This window comes from Pholcus phalangioides, unplaced genomic scaffold, assembly GCF_987345545.1.
Source record: "Pholcus phalangioides strain wild (caught in Gottingen) unplaced genomic scaffold, Ppha-v1.0 ptg000001l_1, whole genome shotgun sequence".
Classification (NCBI taxonomy): domain Eukaryota; kingdom Metazoa; phylum Arthropoda; class Arachnida; order Araneae; family Pholcidae; genus Pholcus; species Pholcus phalangioides.
The window spans coordinates 27,400,478-27,424,047 of record NW_028301594.1 but is presented as its reverse complement, the minus strand read 5'-3'; the positions used below and the strand labels follow the sequence as shown (position 1 = coordinate 27,424,047).

The following is a 23,570-nucleotide window of genomic DNA, read 5'->3' as shown; positions in this document are numbered from 1 at the left end:
GAATCGATTCTTAATGCTTGGCTAATGCACGGATCACACCCTCTCGGGAAATATAGCGCGTACATATTTTACAGGGTATCATACCTCTTCTCCCCATCGTTCCGCTTAAACATACTTTAACGAATATTAATATAAACGTCCAGATACGGACGTTGGTATTGTTCAGAGATGTCGTTTGCCCTTCCTCTTTCGCTCTGTTGCCGTCCCATTTAGATGATGGCGTGGCGCGATTCTCAAGGGTCATGCATAGTATTGAAGAGAGAGAGAGAGAGACGGAGGCAATTCCCAAGAGACAAGGATGGGTGCAGTCTCGCCTCTCCTGAACCAGAGTATGGAAGATCTGATATCTCTTATCCGTTGACGGTGACTTGATGCCTGGATGGGCACATAGAAAAAGTGGCTAAAAGTCATTGCCACCATTAGGATTTTCCCAAATCCTGGAGGAAATAAGCTCACCACCGCACATTATACGATATATGTTTACCGGTATATACGAGATTCTGCTTTTTATTTTTCCACTTGCTATACGTCAAGTGATATTATTATTACAAGTCAAAGTCATATATCAGAAATATAAAAGTTTCAACAAATATAACTATTTTTATAGTGAAAAAAAATGTCTTACTTAAAATATAATTCAGTCTTTCTATAAAAATTGCATGGATATGCCGTTCAAATTATTTGAATGTTCACTTTTTCTGTTTCTTTTGAATCACTTAGTAGATGGCAGTGATGAACGACTGTTGTGTTCGGTAAAAGCAGAAGTCAGCACCGTTTTAAAAGCATCACTTCTCTACCTGTTGAAAAACTATTTAAAAGTCCATTGACTGGAGTCCACGCCTTTTATTCACCGTGACAAAGATTTGCGTACAGGTTACATTTTCAAACATGCATGGTGTTCTTTTTCTACCGATAAATTTAAACAGGAATGCCGTTTTAACGTTTGTGGAGCGGCCGTTTCGAAACACGCTTGTGTTTCACGTTAGACCATGACAATTATTTATATTAGTGTGTATTATCACCTCAAACTTTTCCCAATCGCCTTGTATATCCAAACTATATCAAAAATACAGAAACCCAATAAGGGGAATGACAAACAAATAATTATGATGAAAAATAAATACACATACTGCCCATAAAAAATTATGGTTGTCTCACCTAAGTATGAGTAGCTTCTCGATTTATCCCACTATGGTTATCGAACTTCTTCTTAAACGTGTCAATTGTGTTAGAATTCATGACCCCCGGAAGTGAGCTATTCCATTTATTAACAACCCTATTAGGAAAAACTTCTTTCGACACCACAGTTTGGAGCTGTCCCCTACCAATTGTTACCAGTATCCCCTTGCCGAAGCTGTTGACTGGCAGTATATTAATAACTCATGGTCCATTTTATCCATCCCATTAAAAAAAACCACTTCGCTCATATCGCTCGACACCTGCGCTCAACCAATCTAAACATTTTCCAAAAATCAAGTCTCACCTCATATCTTAAGACCCGTGTGCCATCAGTAGCACGCGTCTCTTAGCACCACCTCGACCAAATCAATGTTCCTCTGTAAGTATGGTCTCCAAACGCTAACTGCATACTCCAATCCAGGATGAACTAATCCCCAGAAAAGTGAAAGGATCACTTCGGGAGAACGCAAAGAGATCTTTTTGAGAATAAAACCGAGCATTCTGTTCCCATTTTTAACAACTGCTAAACACTGTTCAGAATACCTAAGCCACTCGTCAATGAGGATTTTCCATTTGCATCAGGAATGATACCACCATTCAACTCGTATGTGAAACGTGGGTTGTCTGAACGAAAATGAGCGACCGTGCACTTATCAACACAAAAAGTCATGCTCCATCATTCATTATTACATACTGCAATCATATTCAAGTTTGTTTGGAACAAAAGGAAAAATATCATCTGGTCCTGGTGCTTTGCTTGCACATGCATTTTTTGGAAGTTTTAGGACTTCTACAACTTCCACTTGAACTTCGTTGAAGACTGTGTCACTCCATGACACACAGGTACTTTGAATATCACCTTCACTATTAAAAATTGACGTGAAAAAGCACTACGCATGCCTATACTGCTCTCGACCCTAGACCCTCCTATCGAGAGGAACAATTATTGACGTACCTGAAAAATGGTTTTGGGTAAGAGCCAATGTTATCTGCTAACCTCGATTCAATTTTCATTTTTACTTTGCCTAATCACCCTTTTCAATTCCCTTCTTTTTTCAGTAAAAGTTGACAGGTCACATGTTCCACTTTTGTATTTAATGAATGCCATTTTTTTTCTTCTCAAGATAAAGATTACGCGCATTATGAGTGAACCAGTGGGGGTGCAACAAACAAGCGCGCTTTTTACGAACAAAGGGGTATGATGTCAGGAAAAACAGATGATAGTTTTGTCCTAAATTCTTATCACTGACGTACCACACCCACTGAGTCCAAACGGTCTCTTTGAAGACTGCCGCTAACCTTTCTCTCAGAGCATCAAAGTTGGTTCTTCGAAAACAAGGAACCAGTCTTTTGTTATCAACGTTACCAGAAGAAAAGTTACAGAGAAAACTAATGACACGATGATCGCTAGAAGAAAACTCGCTAGTTTTCCGAAACATGCTCAACAGGATCCTCGGAACTAATGTGAACTAAATCCAAAATAGAAGTGCCCTCTAGTGGCTTACTTCTGATACCTGCCGATGCCAAAAAAATTATCGAGCACCTACTTAAGAAAGCCTTTGTGCAATACAAAGCACTAGTACTTTTCTCAAAGAATAGTTATGTTCCATCAACAAAATTGCATACGAAAGGAATTCTATAGCCATCGAAATTCCCTTACGTATACTTTCATCAAATAATCATAGGACGTACTTGTATATAATCGAGATGCATATAGCTTCACGTGCGTTCTGTGTTATAAAGGTAAGGTATGTGTGCACACTAAAAACTATATTTGGTACTCAGAGTACATACATATACAATCAGGTGAGTGCTTTTATCTTGACTACAACAAGGAGGAAGAGGCCAATATCGATGCCATCGAGCGTCTCGGAAAACATCAAACGAATGTATTCACGGGTCCAATGCCGTCTCCGACGGACGATGAAAACTCGTCCGTGTAATTTTTTTATCATCATCAAAATAATGCAAATAATGTAGGGAAAATGTAAGAGAAGCAAAAAGAAAAGAATTTAAAAAAATTCTACAAAAAAGAAAATTTTTTTTCTTGACTTTAACATGTGAAAGTGCCTTTACATCCAAGACTTTCATTCTTTATTCTGTAAATATATACATACGTATATATCCACAAAGAGCTGTATTTGATGACTTTGAATCCGGGAATTTTGAATTATTCATAATGTTACTTTAAACATGAAAAAAGAGAGAGAGAGTGATTTTTCCCCCTTAAAAATTGGGATTCGGACAGTGTTACTTTTTTTTGTAGAAGTATCTTATCAGAATTGAATACGAAAAAAAACTTATTGAAAACGCATAAACAGAATTTTCGAAGAGAATTTATCTCATTCTTTTTTCCATTATTTATACTGACATAAATAATACATAGATTTCTGAAATTTTCATACAGGAATGTAAATATTTCATAGGCACCGTCCGTGTATATATATATATATTATTTATTGATTTATTGCATCTATGATGACAGATGGAAACCATAAATAACTTCGTAAACACTTCTACTTAAATGTATAGGGTACAGAATATAATTTTTAATACGCACATTTGTAGTGCCATAAAAGCCTCTGAATTATGGGACTTTTTCGTTATGGGTTATATATATTATATATAAATCTTAGTGAGTATTACCTATTTATTTTTTTAAAGTTCTCTTAGAACCCTTTCAAGATATTCAGTCTAGTCACATTAGTGCAAATACCCGCTACAGTCTAACGTCCGTTATAACGAATCCCCCTTTGTTCTCCGGATAACGGGTGTTATTATTTGGAAATAGTTCTATCGAACGACTTGCAAACGGTTTCCGGGTTATTAGGCCATGGTCTAGGAGATTTTCTTCCTGACGTTTCGCCCACATCTGTGGCAGGCATCATCTGAGGTCAATCCGACGTAAGTCTCCGCGGCAAGCGAGAAAGGCTTCGTACATCTACTGTCATCGACTTGTTCTCTATATGCATTTCTGAGACTTGATCGGCCGCAGAAGAACCGCATTGGTTGGCTTGTGTGGATGTGTTGTGCGCCGATTGGCTGCAAGTGGTGTCTGGCGACGATTGGCTGTCGAGGTCATTTTCTCTCTGGCATTCATCGGGGGCACATCTCAACTCTCTGCGGCGCTGAAGTACCGGGACCCAAGTGGGATGCACCTTCATCGTCTCCTCCTTTCGATTCATGTTGTGGTGCTTGAATATTTCAATGGCTTCTCTATGAAGACGAGCATGGTAGTGCACCTCCGACGATATTACCTCGGTCTTTTCAAATTTAATTTTGTGGCCGGTTTCCCACATATGTTCTGCAACGGCTGAACTTTCCGTTTTACCCAGGCGGCAGCTCCTCTGGTGTTCTTTTATTCTTGTAGCAGTACTTCTTTTTGTTGTTCCTATGTATACTTTTTCACACGAGCATGGAATCCTGTAGACACCTGCCATGCACAGCGGGTCTCTCGGATCTTTTGCCGAGCGTAGCGATTGTGCTAAATTTCTGGTGGGTTTGAAAATGGGCTTGACGTTGAACTTTTCCAAAACTTTACCGATTCGATCGGTGACCTTCCAGATGTAAGGTAAGTAGGCTTTGGCTCGGGGTTCCCGATTTCCTTCGTTACTATTGTTGTTACTTTCCAGGCGCGGTCGTATGGCTCTTTGAAACTCTTTTACCGAATAACCGTTAGCTTTGAAGGCCTTCCGTAGATGGATCAGTTCTGTGTCGAGATGTTGCGGCTCACAGATACGGTTAGCACGGTTTACCAGTGTCTTTATCACGCCTCTCTTCTGTCTCTGATGGTGGTTGGAGTTTTTGTGGAGGTACCGGTCGGTATGCGTCGGTTTCCTAAAAACGCTATGCCCTAAGCGGTTGTCGTCAGTTCTGTTCACCGGAACATCCAGAAACGCTAGTTGTGAATTTTTCTCCGTTTCCATTGTGAACTTTATAGCTGGGTGAATGCTGTTGAGATGTTCCATGAATCTTTGTAGTTCGAGGTCCCCATGCTGCCATAACACAAATGTATCGTCTACGTAACGAAGCCATACCAAAGGGGTTAGTGGGGCAGACCGTAAGGCTTCAGCTTCAAATCTCTCCATGAATAAATTGGCCACCACCGGACTGAGGGGGCTGCCCATTGCTACACCATCAAGTTGTTCATATATACTGCCATTCCAGATGAAGTAGGATGACGTGAGGCAGTGGCGAAACAGGTTCGCTATATCATGTGGGAACATGTCATTGATATGTGAGATGACGTCCTTGAGAGGGACTTTTGTGAAGAGCGACACCACATCGAAGCTGACCATACGGGTTGATGGAGAAAATTGGAGATCCTTTATTTTCTGGATGAAATGTGATGAATCTCTGATGTGCGAAGAAGTGTTGCCCACAAGGGGTTGAAGTAGAGTGGCTAGATGTTTGGCCAGAGTGTGAGTAGCCGATCCTATTGCACTGACGATGGGACGCAGCGGTACATCTACTTTGTGTATCTTGGGGAGCCCATAATCAAGTCTTTAAGTAGCTTCTTGTAGGTGTTGGGCTCAAGCAGTTGCTCGATCTTTCCAGAGATCTTTCTCGATCTTTTCCTTTCTAAAGACCCGACTGCAGGACTAGTACGCCGTACTAACGACTTGATTAAAAAATCGGCCTTAGACAATGAGATCAAATTGCGCTTGAGACAGTCTGAAGCCTTGCCACCTCGACTTTATGGGCTCCCCAAGATACACAAAGTAGATGTACCGCTGCGTCCCATCGTCAGTGCAATAGGATCGGCTACTCACACTCTGGCCAAACATCTAGCCACTCTACTTCAACCCCTTGTGGGCAACACTTCTTCGCACATCAGAGATTCATCACATTTCATCCAGAAAATAAAGGATCTCCAATTTTCTCCATCAACCCGTATGGTCAGCTTCGATGTGGTGTCGCTCTTCACAAAAGTCCCTCTCAAGGACGTCATCTCACATATCAATGACATGTTCCCACATGATATAGCGAACCTGTTTCGCCACTGCCTCACGTCATCCTACTTCATCTGGAATGGCAGTATATATGAACAACTTGATGGTGTAGCAATGGGCAGCCCCCTCAGTCCGGTGGTGGCCAATTTATTCATGGAGAGATTTGAAGCTGAAGCCTTACGGTCTGCCCCACTAACCCCTTTGGTATGGCTTCGTTACGTAGACGATACATTTGTGTTATGGCAGCATGGGGACCTCGAACTACAAAGATTCATGGAACATCTCAACAGCATTCACCCAGCTATAAAGTTCACAATGGAAACGGAGAAAAATTCACAACTAGCGTTTCTGGATGTTCTGGTGAACAGAACTGACGACAACCGCTTAGGGCATAGCGTTTTTAGGAAACCGACGCATACCGACCGGTACCTCCACAAAAACTCCAACCACCATCCGAGACAGAAGAGAGGCGTGATAAAGACACTGGTAAACCGTGCTAACCGTATCTGTGAGCCGCAACATCTCGACACAGAACTGATCCATCTACGGAAGGCCTTCAAAGCTAACGGTTATTCGGTAAAAGAGTTTCAAAGAGCCATACGACCGCGCCTGGAAAGTAACAACAATAGTAACGAAGGAAATCGGGAACCCCGAGCCAAAGCCTACTTACCTTACATCTGGAAGGTCACCGATCGAATCGGTAAAGTTTTGGAAAAGTTCAACGTCAAGCCCATTTTCAAACCCACCAGAAATTTAGCACAATCGCTACGCTCGGCAAAAGATCCGAGAGACCCGCTGTGCATGGCAGGTGTCTACAGGATTCCATGCTCGTGTGAAAAAGTATACATAGGAACAACAAAAAGAAGTACTGCTACAAGAATAAAAGAACACCAGAGGAGCTGCCGCCTGGGTAAAACGGAAAGTTCAGCCGTTGCAGAACATATGTGGGAAACCGGCCACAAAATTAAATTTGAAAAGACCGAGGTAATATCGTCGGAGGTGCACTACCATGCTCGTCTTCATAGAGAAGCCATTGAAATATTCAAGCACCACAACATGAATCGAAAGGAGGAGACGATGAAGGTGCATCCCACTTGGGTCCCGGTACTTCAGCGCCGCAGAGAGTTGAGATGTGCCCCCGATGAATGCCAGAGAGAAAATGACCTCGACAGCCAATCGTCGCCAGACACCACTTGCAGCCAATCGGCGCACAACACATCCACACAAGCCAACCAATGCGGTTCTTCTGCGGCCGATCAAGTCTCAGAAATGCATATAGAGAACAAGTCGATGACAGTAGATGTACGAAGCCTTTCTCGCTTGCCGCGGAGACTTACGTCGGATTGACCTCAGATGATGCCTGCCACAGATGTGGGCGAAACGTCAGGAAGAAAATCTCCTAGACCATGGCCTAATAACCCGGAAACCGTTTGCAAGTCATTTAACGCCGGCCATGAAAGCCTCAGACAGTTCTATCGAACGTTTTCAAAAAATCAGAAAATTAATCTTGTCTGCTTTATTATCCCAACTGTTGGAATCTCCTTTCCTGTGATCGAAGAAGGGAACACAAACTATTCTACTTCCATAACTCAATCACGGTTTTTAATTACGGGTGAACAAAGTCAGGGCTGTATATTAAGGGGGGTTGTCCATCTTTTTCTTTAAATGTGCTCTCCGCCTTGGCTCAGATGGGCGTGGTCTCGAAGTCTCTACTGCGTGATTTCACTGCTCAAACACTTTGTCTCGTAGACGACATCAGAGCAAAGGAACGCACTGTATTGAAGATTATCTTAAATTTCAGTTGCTTATTTTACTGTTTCAAGTGACCGATCTCTCGTTTATGGTGTTGTTTTAGTATCACGGGTAGGCGCTTGTGTTGTTTTAATATTTTTTTGTGATTCTTGAGAAAATGAGTGACGAACAAATGAATTGTTATGTGATCGCAACGTGTAAGAACTATACTCGGAGGACAAAGATACATATATAGGATTCAACTTACTTATCATACTTTCCTTAAAGACCCAGAGACTAGAAAAATATGGGTGTTCAAATGTAAAGATCGATGACGTGAACTGTTGAACTGTTAAGTACGCTCATACTTAGACTCATGAATAAATACTTCATGCTGTGATGGATTAACAATGTCGTGTATGTCGGAGACATGGAGAAGAACGGTCAATATCATCGAAAGAGTTTTTAAATCTCTCCATGGGGTGATCAGGAGGCATTCAATCACCAAAAACGTATCATAAAAGAGTTGAAAGAGAGCCTTATATACGAAGGAGTTCTCTCATGCACAAGCTATACACATTTATTCAAGGATAAGCACTTTCATAAGTATTAAAAGTTTGAATAGGAATAAAAAGTGCCAGCCAATAAATATACAAATACTAATGACGATAATCGAAAAGATAATTTTGGAAAGAATTCAATAAAATGAGCAGTACAGCGATTGCGAACTATCGTAATTAAGAGGGCAGCAAAGCGGGCGCACTCTCGGTTCTGCTTGAGCAATGACGTCAGCTGGTACCGACGCCAGCGTCTCATATGAGACAGCTCTTATTATATAGCCGCTGTGGTGATCGAATGGTCATAATGACGGACTCGCATCGCAAGGACTCTGAGCCGTCCACATCGCGAGTACCCACAGTTGTGATCGGCCGAAGTTGCTTTTCGTGGTTCTGGACTTCGAGGCGTGAATGCGAGCCGATCTCCCCGTTAAAAAACCTCGCCATACAGAGCAACAGGCCTACAACGTTAAATCGTCAATCATTACACTTCACTGATGAAAAAATTGGTGGCAGTTGGAAGCACTACACATAACACACGCATTACTCAGAAATAATTTTACGAAGGACTTTCGCAACGAGGACACGCACATTCCAACATGTACACACCTCGAAGTCGAGAATCACAGAAAACCAACTTTAGCCGACCACAACAGTGGGTCCTCGCAATGGGAGGGTCATGGCCGGTATATATTCATTAGAAATTCCGCAGAGGAATATGGACGAGGTGCATGTGTGGTTAAGTAGCAGTAGTAACCCTTATCATACACTTAGGGGAAATGGTAACGACTGCTAAATTTTCAGAATGTTTGCAACTCACCCCTTACACATTCGACGACAAAAAAGCCCCCACCCCATATTTCCGTCGAAAGCGGACTACGTATCGGATGGTGGTGGTTGTTATATTGAAAGGAAATAAAAACAAAATGAATTGTCTCTATATGAGTATGTTTAGGACGTATCGTACCGGTCGTTACAACGAATAACTATAACCCATGGTCGTTATAACAAGCATCAATCGTGCTCAGATTAGGCAAGCTCATGGTACGTGTTTCATCTCATTAACTACATGTAGTTGCAAATGCCTGTGAGTCCTACTACAGCGAGAAGCAAACACGCAACATTTAATCACACGCTAGAGCGGGGTGGGGAGGGGACTTCAAAGCATGGCCCATGTCCATATCTGGTGATAGGAGCTTTCCGCCTTCGCTTGCCGATCATATAAGGGAAATAGATAAAAAACACTGAAAGGCGATTAAAACAAGAAAATAATGTCCCTTATTGACACTGTAATGCACAGTGTGCGTATGACTCATTACTAAGGCAGCCTTGGGGTGGGGAAGTCGGATCCCGAACACTATTTGCGGGCCTTAAGTGCGGGGCCCTTTTAATATATCTAGAGAAAGAGCTCGTCATCCAGGAAAACATACATTTCTGCACAATTTGCAGAAATGCTTGGAAACCCTCAAATAAAAAAAAAAGTAATTCTATAATTTTTGAAAGAAGTAATTTCAGAATTAATTTCAGAAATATTTTCAGAAATATTTTCAGAATTATTTTCAGAATTAATTTTAGAATTAATTTCAGAAATATTTTCCGAATTAATTTCTAAATAATTTTCTAATAATTAAAACATTTAAAAATTATTGAAAGAAAACATTTAAAAATTATTAAAACAAATAATTTCGAGAAATATTGAAAGAAATAATTTCACAATCATGTAAAATGTGTTTCAGAATTGATGAAAGTAATAATTATCAAAAAAAAAAAAAAAAATTGTACTTTCAAAATTGGGGAAAGAAATGATTTCAGAATAAACAAACTCTCGAATTATTAGCGAACTCCCCTTCTGTTTTAACTCAGGGGCGTGTTATACAATCCATTAAGACACCACTGTACTCTCAAGTCCTTGAAAATCTTATGTGTATCTTTAAATGGGTTCTCTAGCAATTATAAATGCTGCAATTATGATTTTATATGGTTCGTGGGCTTCATATAAAGTTTAAATTTGGAACTTAGTAGCTCTCCCAAAGGTTGAAGACCCCCTTTGCGAGAGAGCATTCACTCATTCAATTAGTCAGTTTCTTACTTCTGATTTTGAAACAGGACGGCTGCACTTCCTGGACACACATACATGCGGAACTAATAATTCACAAAATTTCGACAAAACCCACCTCCAGAGGTAAAAATGGTAGTAAATTTATGGTAGACCAGAATTGGGGGACGTTTAGTGAAGTGCATCCGCATCAACCAGCTTTTCGAAACCTTCGTATTGAAGTGTAGTCACAATTGTTACAGCTGCTAACAATAATGTGACTCGACTGTGTATATACGCGGCAACTTCATCGAAGCCGAAAATAACACCGAATTCCAAAAAAATGTTCTCTAGGAAAGACAAGACTTCGATACTCATTACGGAACTAAAATATTCGAGGAATCTAAGGTATGATAATGATAACAATAGCGATCAAATCAACCGTGAACTAATACTTCGATACAACAATTTTCTTCCAGAAACAATGCACATCATTAAGGAGTTATTATTTTATTTCATATTTTTGTCGGATATCCTTCAAGGCTTGTAAAACACGCGATAGATCATCGTCAAATTTTTTTTTTTTTAACATAATGTGTTCCGCTGTGCATAAATTCCTTGAAGCCAAGTTCCCCATCATCACTTTAACGCTCGGATGCGTTACTTTTATCATCGTTTCACGCAACGACGCGTCCTTGCGAAGTCTCAGAAACGCGAACAATCTTAATATCTACGTAAGGAACAGTCCGGATGATTATATGGTGCCTTTATCCAGGTGGAAGGAGTGTTGTTACCTTTACCTCGTGAGAGAGCGAGAGCTAACTCTTTTAACACGTGTCTCTCCAGATCTCCAGAGGAATTAACTGTGAAATGAGATTATCGAGGTTACACACCCCCAGCACTATTTTGTTTTCTCCTTGACGTTCCCGATCTCTTTAATTGCTGCGACGCCGCCGTCATCGGTATTTTCGACGCCGTATCTGATAATTGGAGAGTATAAAAATTGTGGGTTTTTCGTTTCGTGAAGAGATTCAAGCTTATTATCGTTGTAATGAAACCGTGAACTTGAGACCAGTGTCTTTGAGAGAGGAAAGGTAAATTTCTGTTATTTTTGGATAGAGATGTGACAACCGAGTTGTATATAAACGACTCTAGTGATAATTCCTCATTTTTAATAAGTTCACAGTAAATACATGAATTACGCTAATGGAAATGTAACAGCCACATGGCTACTTCGAAAATAGAAGTCATTTAAAAGTAGGAGCCCATTTGAAATAAGATTCGTGATGGTGGCATCATATGTGCCAGTCAAGTGGACATCATATTGACTTAAAAAGCCTGGGTTTGAACCCCCACGACCATCATAGAGGTCGTCGGCTGAAACTGGTTTTTTAACATCGAGACGCGAATGCCAGCCGGTTCCACCACAGCGATAGGCACACACCCGTAACATTCAATTAAACGTAAAATAATATTTGATTTCCTAGTTTTTCATTAAGAATTTCGTAGGCAGATGGAAACACTTCACGGACACATACATGCATTTTACAAACAACCGGGACTGTTAGTTTCCACAATTCCGGCACAGAGTCAACCTCTTTTCAGAGGTTGAATGGTATTTATTTATAACGAATTTATAACGGTATTTATTTATAACGAATTTATAACGGTATTTATTTATAACGAATTTATAACGGTATTTATTTATAACGAATTTATAACGGTATTTATTTATAACGAATTTATAACGGTATTAATTTATAATGAATTTATAATGGTATTAACTTATAATGAATTTATAATTTCATTTTTTATTATAATTTTTTTAATAATTAATTGTTTCTATGATAGAGTAAACTGGAGTTGTCGACAGCGTCCTTCCGAGAGTGAGTAAAGTATGAGTACGAACATAATGCACGCTGGTTTGCAGTTCTGCGAGTCGGCACCATTACTGACTGGTTAAAAACCTGAATGAGAGTACGAACACATAGTCCACGCTGGTTTTCGATTACGCGAGTCTGCGCCGTAACGGATTGATAAAATCAGCAATGGTGTCGACTCGCAGAATCGGAAACCAGCGTGCACTATGTTTACACCATAAGAGGGGAATGCGAGCACGTCTCCCATTCAAAAGAAATCTCTCCGAAGAAAGCAGGCAGACATTATTTTATTTATACATTGATAAAATGAAGTTTAAAGAGCTCTCCTACCTTTTAACATGGTGAAAAACTTTTCTCTAGTAGAAAATCATCAAAAATATTATTTAACCACTCATTTATTTCAAATTTCTTACACGTATTTTTGATTGTATGTGGTATCCTACACCAAAATAATATTTTACTTAGGTTCAATATTTTGTTTTCCGCAAAATTAAAAAAAAATTGCATTGTTAACACCTTGTGCGCATGGTAAAATAGCATGACATCAACATAATTGAATTAAAATTGATTCAAAATAAAGGAAACTGTTCAGTTCATAAAATTACGAAAAATATCCGAGATTCATTCATAAATGCTTAGGTATTAAAAAAATATCTAATATTTTTCAGCTCTGAAATTTAATTTTACATGGGACTGAGAGGCAATGAAATCTTAGTATTTTTCATCATTCTAAGAACGCGAGATGCTTCTCTTCATTTTGAATCAATTTTTATTCAATCACATTGATTTCATGCTGTTTTATCAAGCGCGCAAGATGCTAATAGTTAACTCTTTTTTTTGGAAAATTTGCATGAAAAAAAGGATTGGAGATGAGATTATATTGGCATTGCGTAGTATATACCCATAAATGTACCATATTAGAAAAAAAAATGAATGATTAAATAATATTTTAATGATATTCCTTTTATAGTTTTTCACCATGTTAAAAAGGTAGGAGATCTCCCTTAATGGCTGAAGGTAATTTCCGACATAAGTTCACCACGAAATACAATAGCACGGCGACGGAATGTGGATACTCATCGGCATTTCGCAAAAGTTTAAAATAAACGAAAATTATTTTTACGATAAATCTCATTCCCATCGCGTAAATCGATGGCAATGTACTCACTATTCGCTTCATTCAACATGCCATGCGGTTCAATGACTGATTTCGTACAACTTAGCTATTCAAATTTAGTATTTTGTAATTGATTTATCATCTTGCTTCCCCCGTCTATTTTCTAAAACAGGAAATTTGGAATACCAGCGATGGAAGATTTAAACTCATAACGACGTTACGCCATCGATCGATCACATCATGCCAATAACATCAAAATCGCCAAATAATAATAAAAAAAATCAATTTTTTTCGTTATTTTTCCTCCATTTGGCCAGCGGAGTGTATCCAGTAAATGGTTTCGGGCTCATTAATGATGCACGACAAAAAAAAATATCATTATGGTTTCTTCATAGAAGAATTGACTAAAGCACTTATCAATGAGATGTGAACATTCATGCATACAAAATCGATAAATAATGTCATTTAAACTGTTACCAAATTCGAAATTTTGACGTCAATACGTCTTTTAAATCGCCTGACGATACCGGGAGCATTCACAAAAAGTTGCGTGACGAGATTTTTAACCCTTTCAGGCACGTTAACATTTAAATTTGGAGTTTTACCAAGAAAATTTGTAGGCAGTCTATTCGGGCCTAGAGGAGTATGCAGGTATAATTTTGTAAAGTTTGCACTTACCGTTTCAATTTCGTGGGTGTGCCCAACCTTGAATTCGGGACTCGATTTTAGTTCAGCTTTGAATTTAAAAAGTTAAAGCAATTTTTAACTCTTTAAAAAAATTTTAAAAGTTACAAAATAAAGAGATTAGTGTACACCCAACAAAATAACGTAGATTATTTTTTAGCAAAAATCCTTTTCATACCCAAAAAATAAAAATAATCGTTGAAGTTTGAATCAATTTCGTTTAAAAATAAGGGTTTTTCTAAAAAAAATAAATACACAGGCCAACAGTATGGACCGGCTTTTGTGATGCTGTTATTTAGTGTCAATAAGAAGGTTCAAAATAATCCCTAAACTGGTTTTCATTTTGTTTATCGCTTATTTTCAGTGTTTCAAAAGGAGATTTTTAGGTTTTCCCAGACTGCACACACCGAGTCGGAAAGAGTTAAACACTGATATCTCAAAAAATGCCTAACGCATGTCAAAAGCAATGATATCGCCAGATGCACATGGCAAAAGTGCTCCCAATATGATATCACTCCGGTTTCAATATCTCTTTCGTCACCAAGTCCGTGGCCCTGATTCGTAACAATTTCGTTTTCCTGCATATCTTGAGCAGTTCACATCGAAAATAGACAGTATTGGTATCGTTTGTGTTAGCTATTGCGAAGGCAAACGTGTCCGGTAAATTCACCGCCAGCAATTCACCGACAACAATTCACCGCCGGAAAATTCACCGACCAACAATTCACCGCTAGGAAAATTCACCGACCAACAATTCACCGCCATGCTATTCACCGCTAGGAAAATTCACCGACCAACAATTCACCGCCATGCAATTCACCGCTAGGAAAATTCACCGACCGACAATTCACCGCCATGCAATTCACCACTAGGAAAATTCACCGACTAGCAATTCACCGACAACAGTTCAATGCGAGGGAGTGAGCGATTGAGTTACTGAGTGAGTGACTGAGTGACCGAGTGAGTCAGTGATTGAGTGACCGAGTGAGTGAGTGACCCAGTGAGTGAGTGACTGAGTGATAGAGTAAGTAAGTGATTGAGTGACCGAGTGAGTGAGTGACCCAGTGAGTGAGTGACTGAGTGACCGAGTAAGTAAGTGATTGAGTGACCGAGTGAGTGAGTGACCCAGTGAGTGAGTGACTGAGTGACCGAGTAAGTAAGTGATTGAGTGACCGAGTGAGTGAGTGACCCAGTGAGTGAGTGACTGAGTGACGAGTAAGTAAGTGATTGAGTGACCGAGTGAGTAAGTGATTGAGCGGGTGAGTGAGCAATCCAGTAGTGACTGAGTGACCGAGTGAGTAAGTGATTGAGCGGGTGAGTGAGTGACCCAGTAGTGACTGAGTGACCGAGTGAGTAAGTGGTTGATCGAGTCAGTGATTGAGCCAGCGAGTAAATTGGTTAGTGAGTGAGGGAGTGAGTGAATTGGTAAGTGAGGGAGTGAGTGAATTGGTAAGTGAGGGAGTGAGTGAATTGGTAAGTGAGGGAGTGAGTGAATTGGTAAGTGAGGGAGTGAGTGAATGGTCAGTAAGTGAGTGAGGGAGTGAGTGAATTGGTTAGTTAGTTAGTTTTTAACGTAGTAGTGTCACAAATGATTAAAAAATCCGATTGTTCCGAAAACGTATTTATGATGAAGTGTAGATTTGAAGACACTTGGATCATCGGGCGTCCTCTTCGTCGTGGTGGTCGTCGTCAGCCGCGCTTTGACATCGACATTTGGAACTGCTTTCAAGGAACGCGTAACGATTTCCCTGATACCAACAATTCTATAGAAGGATGCCATCGAGCGTTCCAACAGCAATTATCTGCTCACCACCCAGATATATGGAAGTTCATCATCGGTGCTATAAAAAGAGAACAGAGTTTGAATGAAGTTCGGATGGAGCAAATTGTAAGTGGACAAAACCATCACATTGATTAGGAGAAAGAAATACCGGGACTCTGCGCAGAGATTAAAGAATTTAGTTGATAAGTATCATCAAGGATGTGACATTAAAGACTGTTTGAGAGGTATAACTCATAATGTATCATTTTAATTATGATATCAATATTTGTGAGAAATGAATATTTTTCTCCCGTTTTTTCTTACATTTGCGTGTTATCTGCTTTTCTAGATTAGTAGATTGGAACCCTTTAATTATAAATATGTAAGGAAGGAAATCATGTCGAATATTGTTAAATAAATACTGTATGTTTTGAATGAAAATTTTGTCAGATATTACTAATTAAATATTGTAGGTTTTGATTGAAAATTACCAATTAAATATGTATGTAATGAAAACTGTGTGAAAATTATCCTTCTAAAATACTCCTCTAACATTGCCCAAAAAGAATGTCATTTTTTATATCGTTTTTTGAAGCTGTGGTTCCGTGAGTTTCAGTTTTCGAAAATTTTATTTGTCACCCAAGAGTCCACTTATGTCCACCTTATGTCCAAGAATTGGATGTTTAAAACGAGATAATTTCATACGATTTTTGAGCTCACGCATATAATTTTAAACAATATGAGGCTATGGCTTTCTTTTACCAGTTTTGCTGATTGAGAAAATTAAACTTATCTTTATATTCACTTTATTTCATTAATTTGTTTTCCAGCATCAGTAGTAGGACATAATTATATGGCCTCTACAAAACGAACTGCGTCGTAGTGAACTAATATGAGGTGGGGATCATACATAATCACCGGTAAATGTTAGAAAATAACTAAAAGAGCTCTAGAACAATATTCTAAAAGTGAAAGCAATACAGCCAGACTCGGTTATAACGCCGAAATCCCGCGAAATCTTCGATGTCGTTATAACCGAGTTTAACTGTATTTAAAATACTGGTTTTAATAGGTGTGGCATCATCAACAACCAATTTCAATCCACTGCTGGATGTAGGTGCTCTCCTTAGATTTCCCCTCAAACGAAATGCGATATTTTATGAAATTTTCGGAACTTCTATATGGTAATATTGCAACAAAAAATTCAAGAAAACTTCGACTATAAACGAGTAAAACCGTGACATTTTTCAAAAGGTCTGGATGGAGAAGAAAAAACAGAAAAACCGAACTGTCACGGAAAATACGAGACAAAATGCAGGACATGTGGTCACCGATGCCTAGACTAGATTTTTAAAGATTTGTAAAATCACCCCTACCAATAGCGAGCTCTAAATCCACCCCCGTCTTCAACATATAGGCTTGTGTCATCTGCGAATGAAATTATTTTACCGTTCTACTTAATTTTACATAAATCATTAATAGAATTACTAGAAATAATTATGACCGATCCTTGTGGGACTCTTTTCATTATATTTCAAATGTGCTGATTTTACCATTTATTATGGCAGCTTGTTTCCTATTGTAGTAATATGTTTTAAATCAATATAGTACATTGCCTGCTGAGAAGTGTTTTTATTTGTTAGAATATTTAAATCAACATAATCGAATGTTCGTTTTAAGTCTAAGACTGTAAGTCAAATGTCAAAATTCAATCCCCCTAATAAAGGGGGGGGGGGTTCAAAGGTTATATGGAGTAATCATCACTGAGCCGAAATCCCTGAAGCCATAAATATAAAATTTAGTAAGCATTATATTTTATTACCAGTTGTTATCCGCGGCTTCGCTCTCGTGTGTTTTTGCAATCTCAAAATTACTCTCACCTCATAACCCCCATGGGTGATGAACTTTCAGAAATCCTGTCTTAGTGTGTATGTACATTATAAAATATAATACTAACTAAATTTCATATTTATGGCTTAAGCGACTTCGGCTCAGTGCTGATTGCTCCATATAACTTTTGAAACCCCACTTAGGGGGTTGAATTTGGAAAAATCCCTTCTCAATGAGTCTATATTACAATATTGATCTAATGTCATATTTATAGCTTCAGCTGTTTCGGCTCGGCATGATTTCAACGTTGACCGCCCCCTCCCCTCTTATGACGCCCTTAGGTTGTCGAATATGGAAAAACCATTTCTTAGTGAGTAGTGAGTCTTTACGTCGTGAAAAAAACTATTCACAAAATTTGATATTTACAGCTTCAGCGGTTTTGGCTCGGCGATGATGAATCAGTCAGGACATGGTATTTTATATACAGTACTAGGGGGCTCTGCTCCCCTACCACCTTTGGCGGCCAACCCCCCCCCCCCCTTTTCTCTTCATAACATATCTTGTTTATTTCGTTTCACTTCATCAGCGTGCTATGGAAAGGGACACGTGAAAGCACCAGCTTACAGAAGAAGCGAATTTTATAATAATAAAGCAACAAAAAAAAAATGTGATTCATCAAGTAACCCCAGAAAACTTCCCCATGGGGGTCCCCAAACTCCAATTCGTTGAATTGTAGTGGGGGCCCTGACTGTATTTATCTCGGGCTACCGATGTCTTGCAAATTTTACAATGTTAAACAACAAAAATCAATGAGATTCATCCAGGGACACCCGAAATGAAACCTGTCAACTTTTCCATGGGGCCCCGACCTGAAGGCTTGTCGGTCATACCCCCTGTGAGTGTCCACAAAAATTTTCAATTTTTATCAATTTTAAAACGAATAAATCCAGGGCCCACATCTAGTAACGGGGACCCAATACGCAGATATTTAGTGGGGCACCCAGACACTGGATTTATCTCGGGCTTCCGCTGTTGAAAATTCTACAATGTTAAACGACAGAAAAGAATGAGATTCATCCAGTGCCCCCAAAATGAAACGAGACCCCTGACTCGGAAGCCAATCGGGCATCCCCCTGTGAGGGCCACTGCAAATATTCATTTTACCAACGAATAAAATCCAGCAACCCGAATCCGTATCATCTGAATTTCTTCTCATAAAGTCATTATTTAAACTTTCCGCCATATCTTTAGGATATGGCACTTACTCACTCAATAGATCACTCACTCACTAGATCGCTCACTCACTTAGCAGCTTGCTCACTCACTCACGGACTGACTTACTCGCTCATTGAATCAGTAACCCACTCGCTCACTGAATCACTTACTCACTCGGTCATTCAGTCACTCACTCGGTCACTCAGTCACTCACTCGGTCACTCAGTCACTCACTGGGTCACTCACTCGGTCACTCACTGGGTCACTCACTCGGTCACTCAGTCACTCACTGGGTCACTCACTCGGTCACTCAGTCACTCACTGGGTCAATCACTCACTCAATCGCTCATTCCCTCGCTAACTGACTCGCATCGAACTGTCGTCGGTGAATTGTTGGTCGGTGAATTTTCCTAGTGGTGAATTGCATGGCGGTGAATTGCATGGCGGTGAATTGTTGGTCGGTGAATTTTCCTAGCGGTGAATTGCATGACGGTGAATTGTTGGTCGGTGAATTTTCCTAGCGGTGAATAGCATGGCGGTGAATTGTTTGTCGGTGAATTTTCCTAGCGGTGAATTGCATGGCGGTGAATTGTTGTCGGTGAATTTTCCGGCGGTGAATTGTTGGCGGTGAATTTTCCGTAAACCGAAGGCAAAGCCGATGAAAACGACATAATTTCATTACGTCAGTACCTAAAATGAGACAAGGCACGAAAAATATATTCACGTCAGAACTTGCGGCCGTGTCTATGACGCAGCCTACCCCAATTTTTAACTATATTATTGAAAATGTGTACAATAATGAGTAATATCGAACATGAAGGGAGAGGCTGTGTTTTTTAAAGCAGTGTTATTCAAGCTTTTTGCAACTACGGACCGGCAGAGAATTTATTTGCTGACCACCAAAAAAAAAAGAAAAGAAGATAAACAGAGCTCATTTGTAGACAGGTGAAGAATAAATAAATGGGAGAAATTATTTATGGACCATGAGAAAATAAATCAATAAGGAAATGATTTGTGGACGGGAAAATTATCTGGTGGACCGGCGAAAATGAATGAATAGAAATGATTTGGGGGGGGGGTGAGGGCAGAAAATAACTAAATGGGAGATAACGACAAACAGAAAAAAAAGCTAAATGAGAGAAATATTAGCGGACTGCCCAGAAATAAATAATTGGAAGGAATAGATTGAGGAGTGAGACAAAAAATAAATATCGTATATATAATCAGAAATGTTTTTATGACCGACAAAAACTAAATAAATGGGAGAAAAAATTTGAGGACAAGCCAAAGAGATAAATTTATTTGATTAACAATTTGAGGACACAGAAAGATAAATAAATTTGATTAACAATTTGAGGACAAGCCAGAAAAATAGATCAGGGCATTTCTATGCCCTTCTCTTCGTGGTTCGACTGTACATGTACAGTTTTTTGTTATATTGTTCAATGCTCTCACCTGTATCAATAATTATACAAGTTTTATAATGCACTGTAATATTCATGTACGGAAATAAATTGGAATTGAAATGGATAAATAAATGGTAAAAACAATTTGAGGCCAAAGAGATAAATAAATGGGAAAAATAATTTGACGAAAAATAAATAAATGGGGGAAATAATTTGAAAGCAAAAAAAGTTATATAAATGGGGGAATAATCTAATTATTCTAGAAATAATTTAATAAGAAAAAATAATACTAATTAATAATAAGATACTGCCCTAGTATTGTATCAAATGCACTATATTGGGCAATCAATCCCCCAATTTTAAATATTCGAGTATAGCTCTCACTGACCTTAGGGCTTCATGGATTTTTTTTTATCTAATCGTTTTCCAGCGTTAAACAGGTACTTTCCCAAAGCATCGTGGGCCGCATCCAAAAGCCCCAAGTGCCACGCATGCCATGCGGGGGAAGAAGCATGATTGGAATGCTCATGGTTGAAGAACCACGAGACCATTCCAATCAAGTGATTATGGATTTCACTGAATGGAAACTTTTTTAGGATTTTTCTTTTTCTGCAACAGAAAGAAGGAAATATATTTTGAACACCTAAAAAAGAGAAGTTTTAGGATTATAAAGTTTCATTCTTCGTTCCAAAAAAAACACGTCAAAGAAGAAGGAAAAGTTCTATAAATGATAAAAGCATGAAACTTTTGTCACTTGCGCCATACATCATGTCTATCGAACAAAAGCTTTCAGACAGTATGGAAGAATATTCATGTATGTGGTATATATATAAAAAAAAGAGAGACAAGGTTGAAGTTCTTTGATGATAGTTGTTTGCCGAATATTGGCTCCGTTGCTTCTGCTGCTGGCTCCATGCCATCATTATTTTTTGACGTATACGACACATGCTCATACGTACAATAGTCTCTTTGATACTAACTCTGTTTCCAAGTTTAATAATACGTTTTTTTTCCCCTCATGAATATATATCTTGTCTCAGAACGTCTTCCTCCATTCGTTGAGAAGAAATTTATTTTTTACTCCCACGTTCATATGTAAATACCCTGCCTAAAAAAAAAAGTGCGCGGTGTATAAAACGCAACATTTTCACGATAATTTTTGGGAACTTTTTCGTTTTGTGGGCACATTGTATTTATTTAGAGTTTTCCCTCATGCTTTGTTGCAGTGTTTTCTCAAGCGCTGGTCCGTGGACCGGTTCCAGTCCGCGAAACATTTCCCGATTAGTAGAGCCACTGTGGAATTATTGATTTGATATATTATAATATATACCTGGTACTATACATCTGTATAACTCTCCCTTTATATCTAGTTTTTATTCCTGTCCGATAAGGTCAGCGGATCATTTCACATTTCACCATTTCATTTTTCGCTGGTCCGCAGCGTGATGAGTGCTCTCCTCCCCAATATCGAAAGTATTAATTTAAAAAAAACCAAGGAAAGAAATCCTATATATTTTTCTGTTATTTATACTGCACAGACAAATTCTCCGAATCGAAGGGGAAAAAAACCGTTTCTCTTCTTCTGTTATCAAACTTGGAACAAAATCTAACTCCGTCGACTGGCAGTTGATCTGGCAGGTTCAGAGGGGGGAATGGGAAAACACGTTATTGGGTAAAGATTGCCGTACTGAGCTAGCTGGACTCGGAATTATTGAATATAGAGTGTTTTAACCTTTAAACGGGTTTTTAAGTTCAACATTTTCCTGATACGTATTTTTACTGACACAGTGGAAATCACTAAACCTTCTAGAAATTGCCACCTATTTTCGAGAAGAATGTTTTTTCTTAGATTGCGCGAGTTAATAAATGCATTTCCTAACACAAAATAATGAAATGATAATTAAAAAAATAGACAAGGAAGATAAAAAAAACAGAACTGAAAAGGGAAAGGAAAAACATCCTTTCTCTCCCCTTTTGTTTTCAGAAATTGAAGAAAAGCTTCGATTGACAGGACGGCGGAAGGGAAGGAAAACATGTTTTACGAATAAGAGGCCTTTAAAGGGCTGTGTGGGCTCGTCATTGTCGAAGCAAGAGGATTTTCGAAGACGAGATATTTCGGAATTGCCGAAATAAGAGGGTTTGAGGAAGACGAGATATCTCGGGATTTCCGCTCTGGGGATTAAAGAACGAGATGACTAAGGAATCGCGAAATAAAAGGTATCAAGTTACGTGAAATATCTCGTGACTGCCGCTTTAAGGCTAAAGTGATTTCTCTTATGATATCTTACACAGCATAGTTTTTGAGGCTTTTGATTATGTAATTTTTGTTATTTTATTTGTATTCCGTGTATTTTTTATTTTACTGCAAGCGATAATTGGTTTTCAACCTGTTGCTTTGTGTTTTAAATAAATAAATAAATGTTAGAAGATATGAGACACCCCCCCCCCATATATAAAACACTAATTTATCCGATAATAAGATTACTTTTCTTATTTTCATGATATCAAAAGATGTCTTCTCAGGAAATTATTAAAAGAAATCTTTTTTACGCTAGATTACTCTTGATTCGCAAGAAATTCTAAATCATAACGTAATCCTGACTTCGTACATTTTGAGACGATTTCCTTCCGTAGTTATGGGAATACAGTATTCATATTTTATAAATGTTATACACTCAAGTATAATTAAGAATTGGATTTTTATCTCATTTCAAAGCACATTACGATCATCCTCCCATGGGGTTATAACATCGTGAATTAAAAATTCAATATTTATCTTCGCCGGAATTTAATAACCTGACGGCCCGGAGAGATACGACGACGATGATGAAGATGGTAGTTATGACAGTGTTTGGATGTGGCATCTCGAAACCAAATTCACGGTTTATCACAAGAAAAGAAGGTATCGTCGTTCGTTTCCCGATGGCACTCGGAAGGAAATAATCGGAGCGTAAAATGATGAAGTGCCTGTCGAATATTCACCGAGAATTCTGACGCTGATGTATCTTTCATATCACTTGATGAGAGGGTGGGAATTGGGAAAGAATTTTCTGGAAAAGACGGGATTTCTCTGAGAGGTAGAGTGGGTAACGTTATACACACACATAACCACCACCACGCACGTCACACCATATTCCCTAAAGATGACACGGGCATCGATTGCTGCTAGCTATAAAAAAAAAAGAAGATATTTCTAATTCGACGAGAGAAAGGGAATTCCAA

The 23,570-nt window shown here is 38.9% G+C and overlaps 2 protein-coding genes across 2 annotated transcripts; one reads left to right on the top strand and one right to left on the bottom strand.

Moving 5' to 3' along the window:
- Positions 1-1,508: 1,508 nt before the first annotated feature.
- On the bottom strand, positions 1,509-5,477 carry LOC149090241 (uncharacterized). The gene is made up of 2 exons (XM_089247017.1): positions 4,161-5,477; positions 1,509-1,655 (listed from the first exon to the last, which is right to left on the bottom strand). The coding sequence occupies exons 1-2, from the start codon at positions 5,475-5,477 to the stop codon at positions 1,509-1,511; spliced, it is 1,464 nt and encodes a 487-aa protein (XP_089103143.1).
- Positions 5,478-5,628: 151 nt separating this feature from the next.
- LOC149090240 (uncharacterized) lies at positions 5,629-21,633 on the top strand. The gene is made up of 3 exons (XM_089246040.1): positions 5,629-5,656; positions 5,767-7,371; positions 21,575-21,633. Exons 1-3 carry the CDS (start codon positions 5,629-5,631, stop codon positions 21,631-21,633), a joined length of 1,692 nt encoding a protein of 563 aa, XP_089102166.1.
- The last annotated feature ends 1,937 nt before the right edge of the window (positions 21,634-23,570 follow it).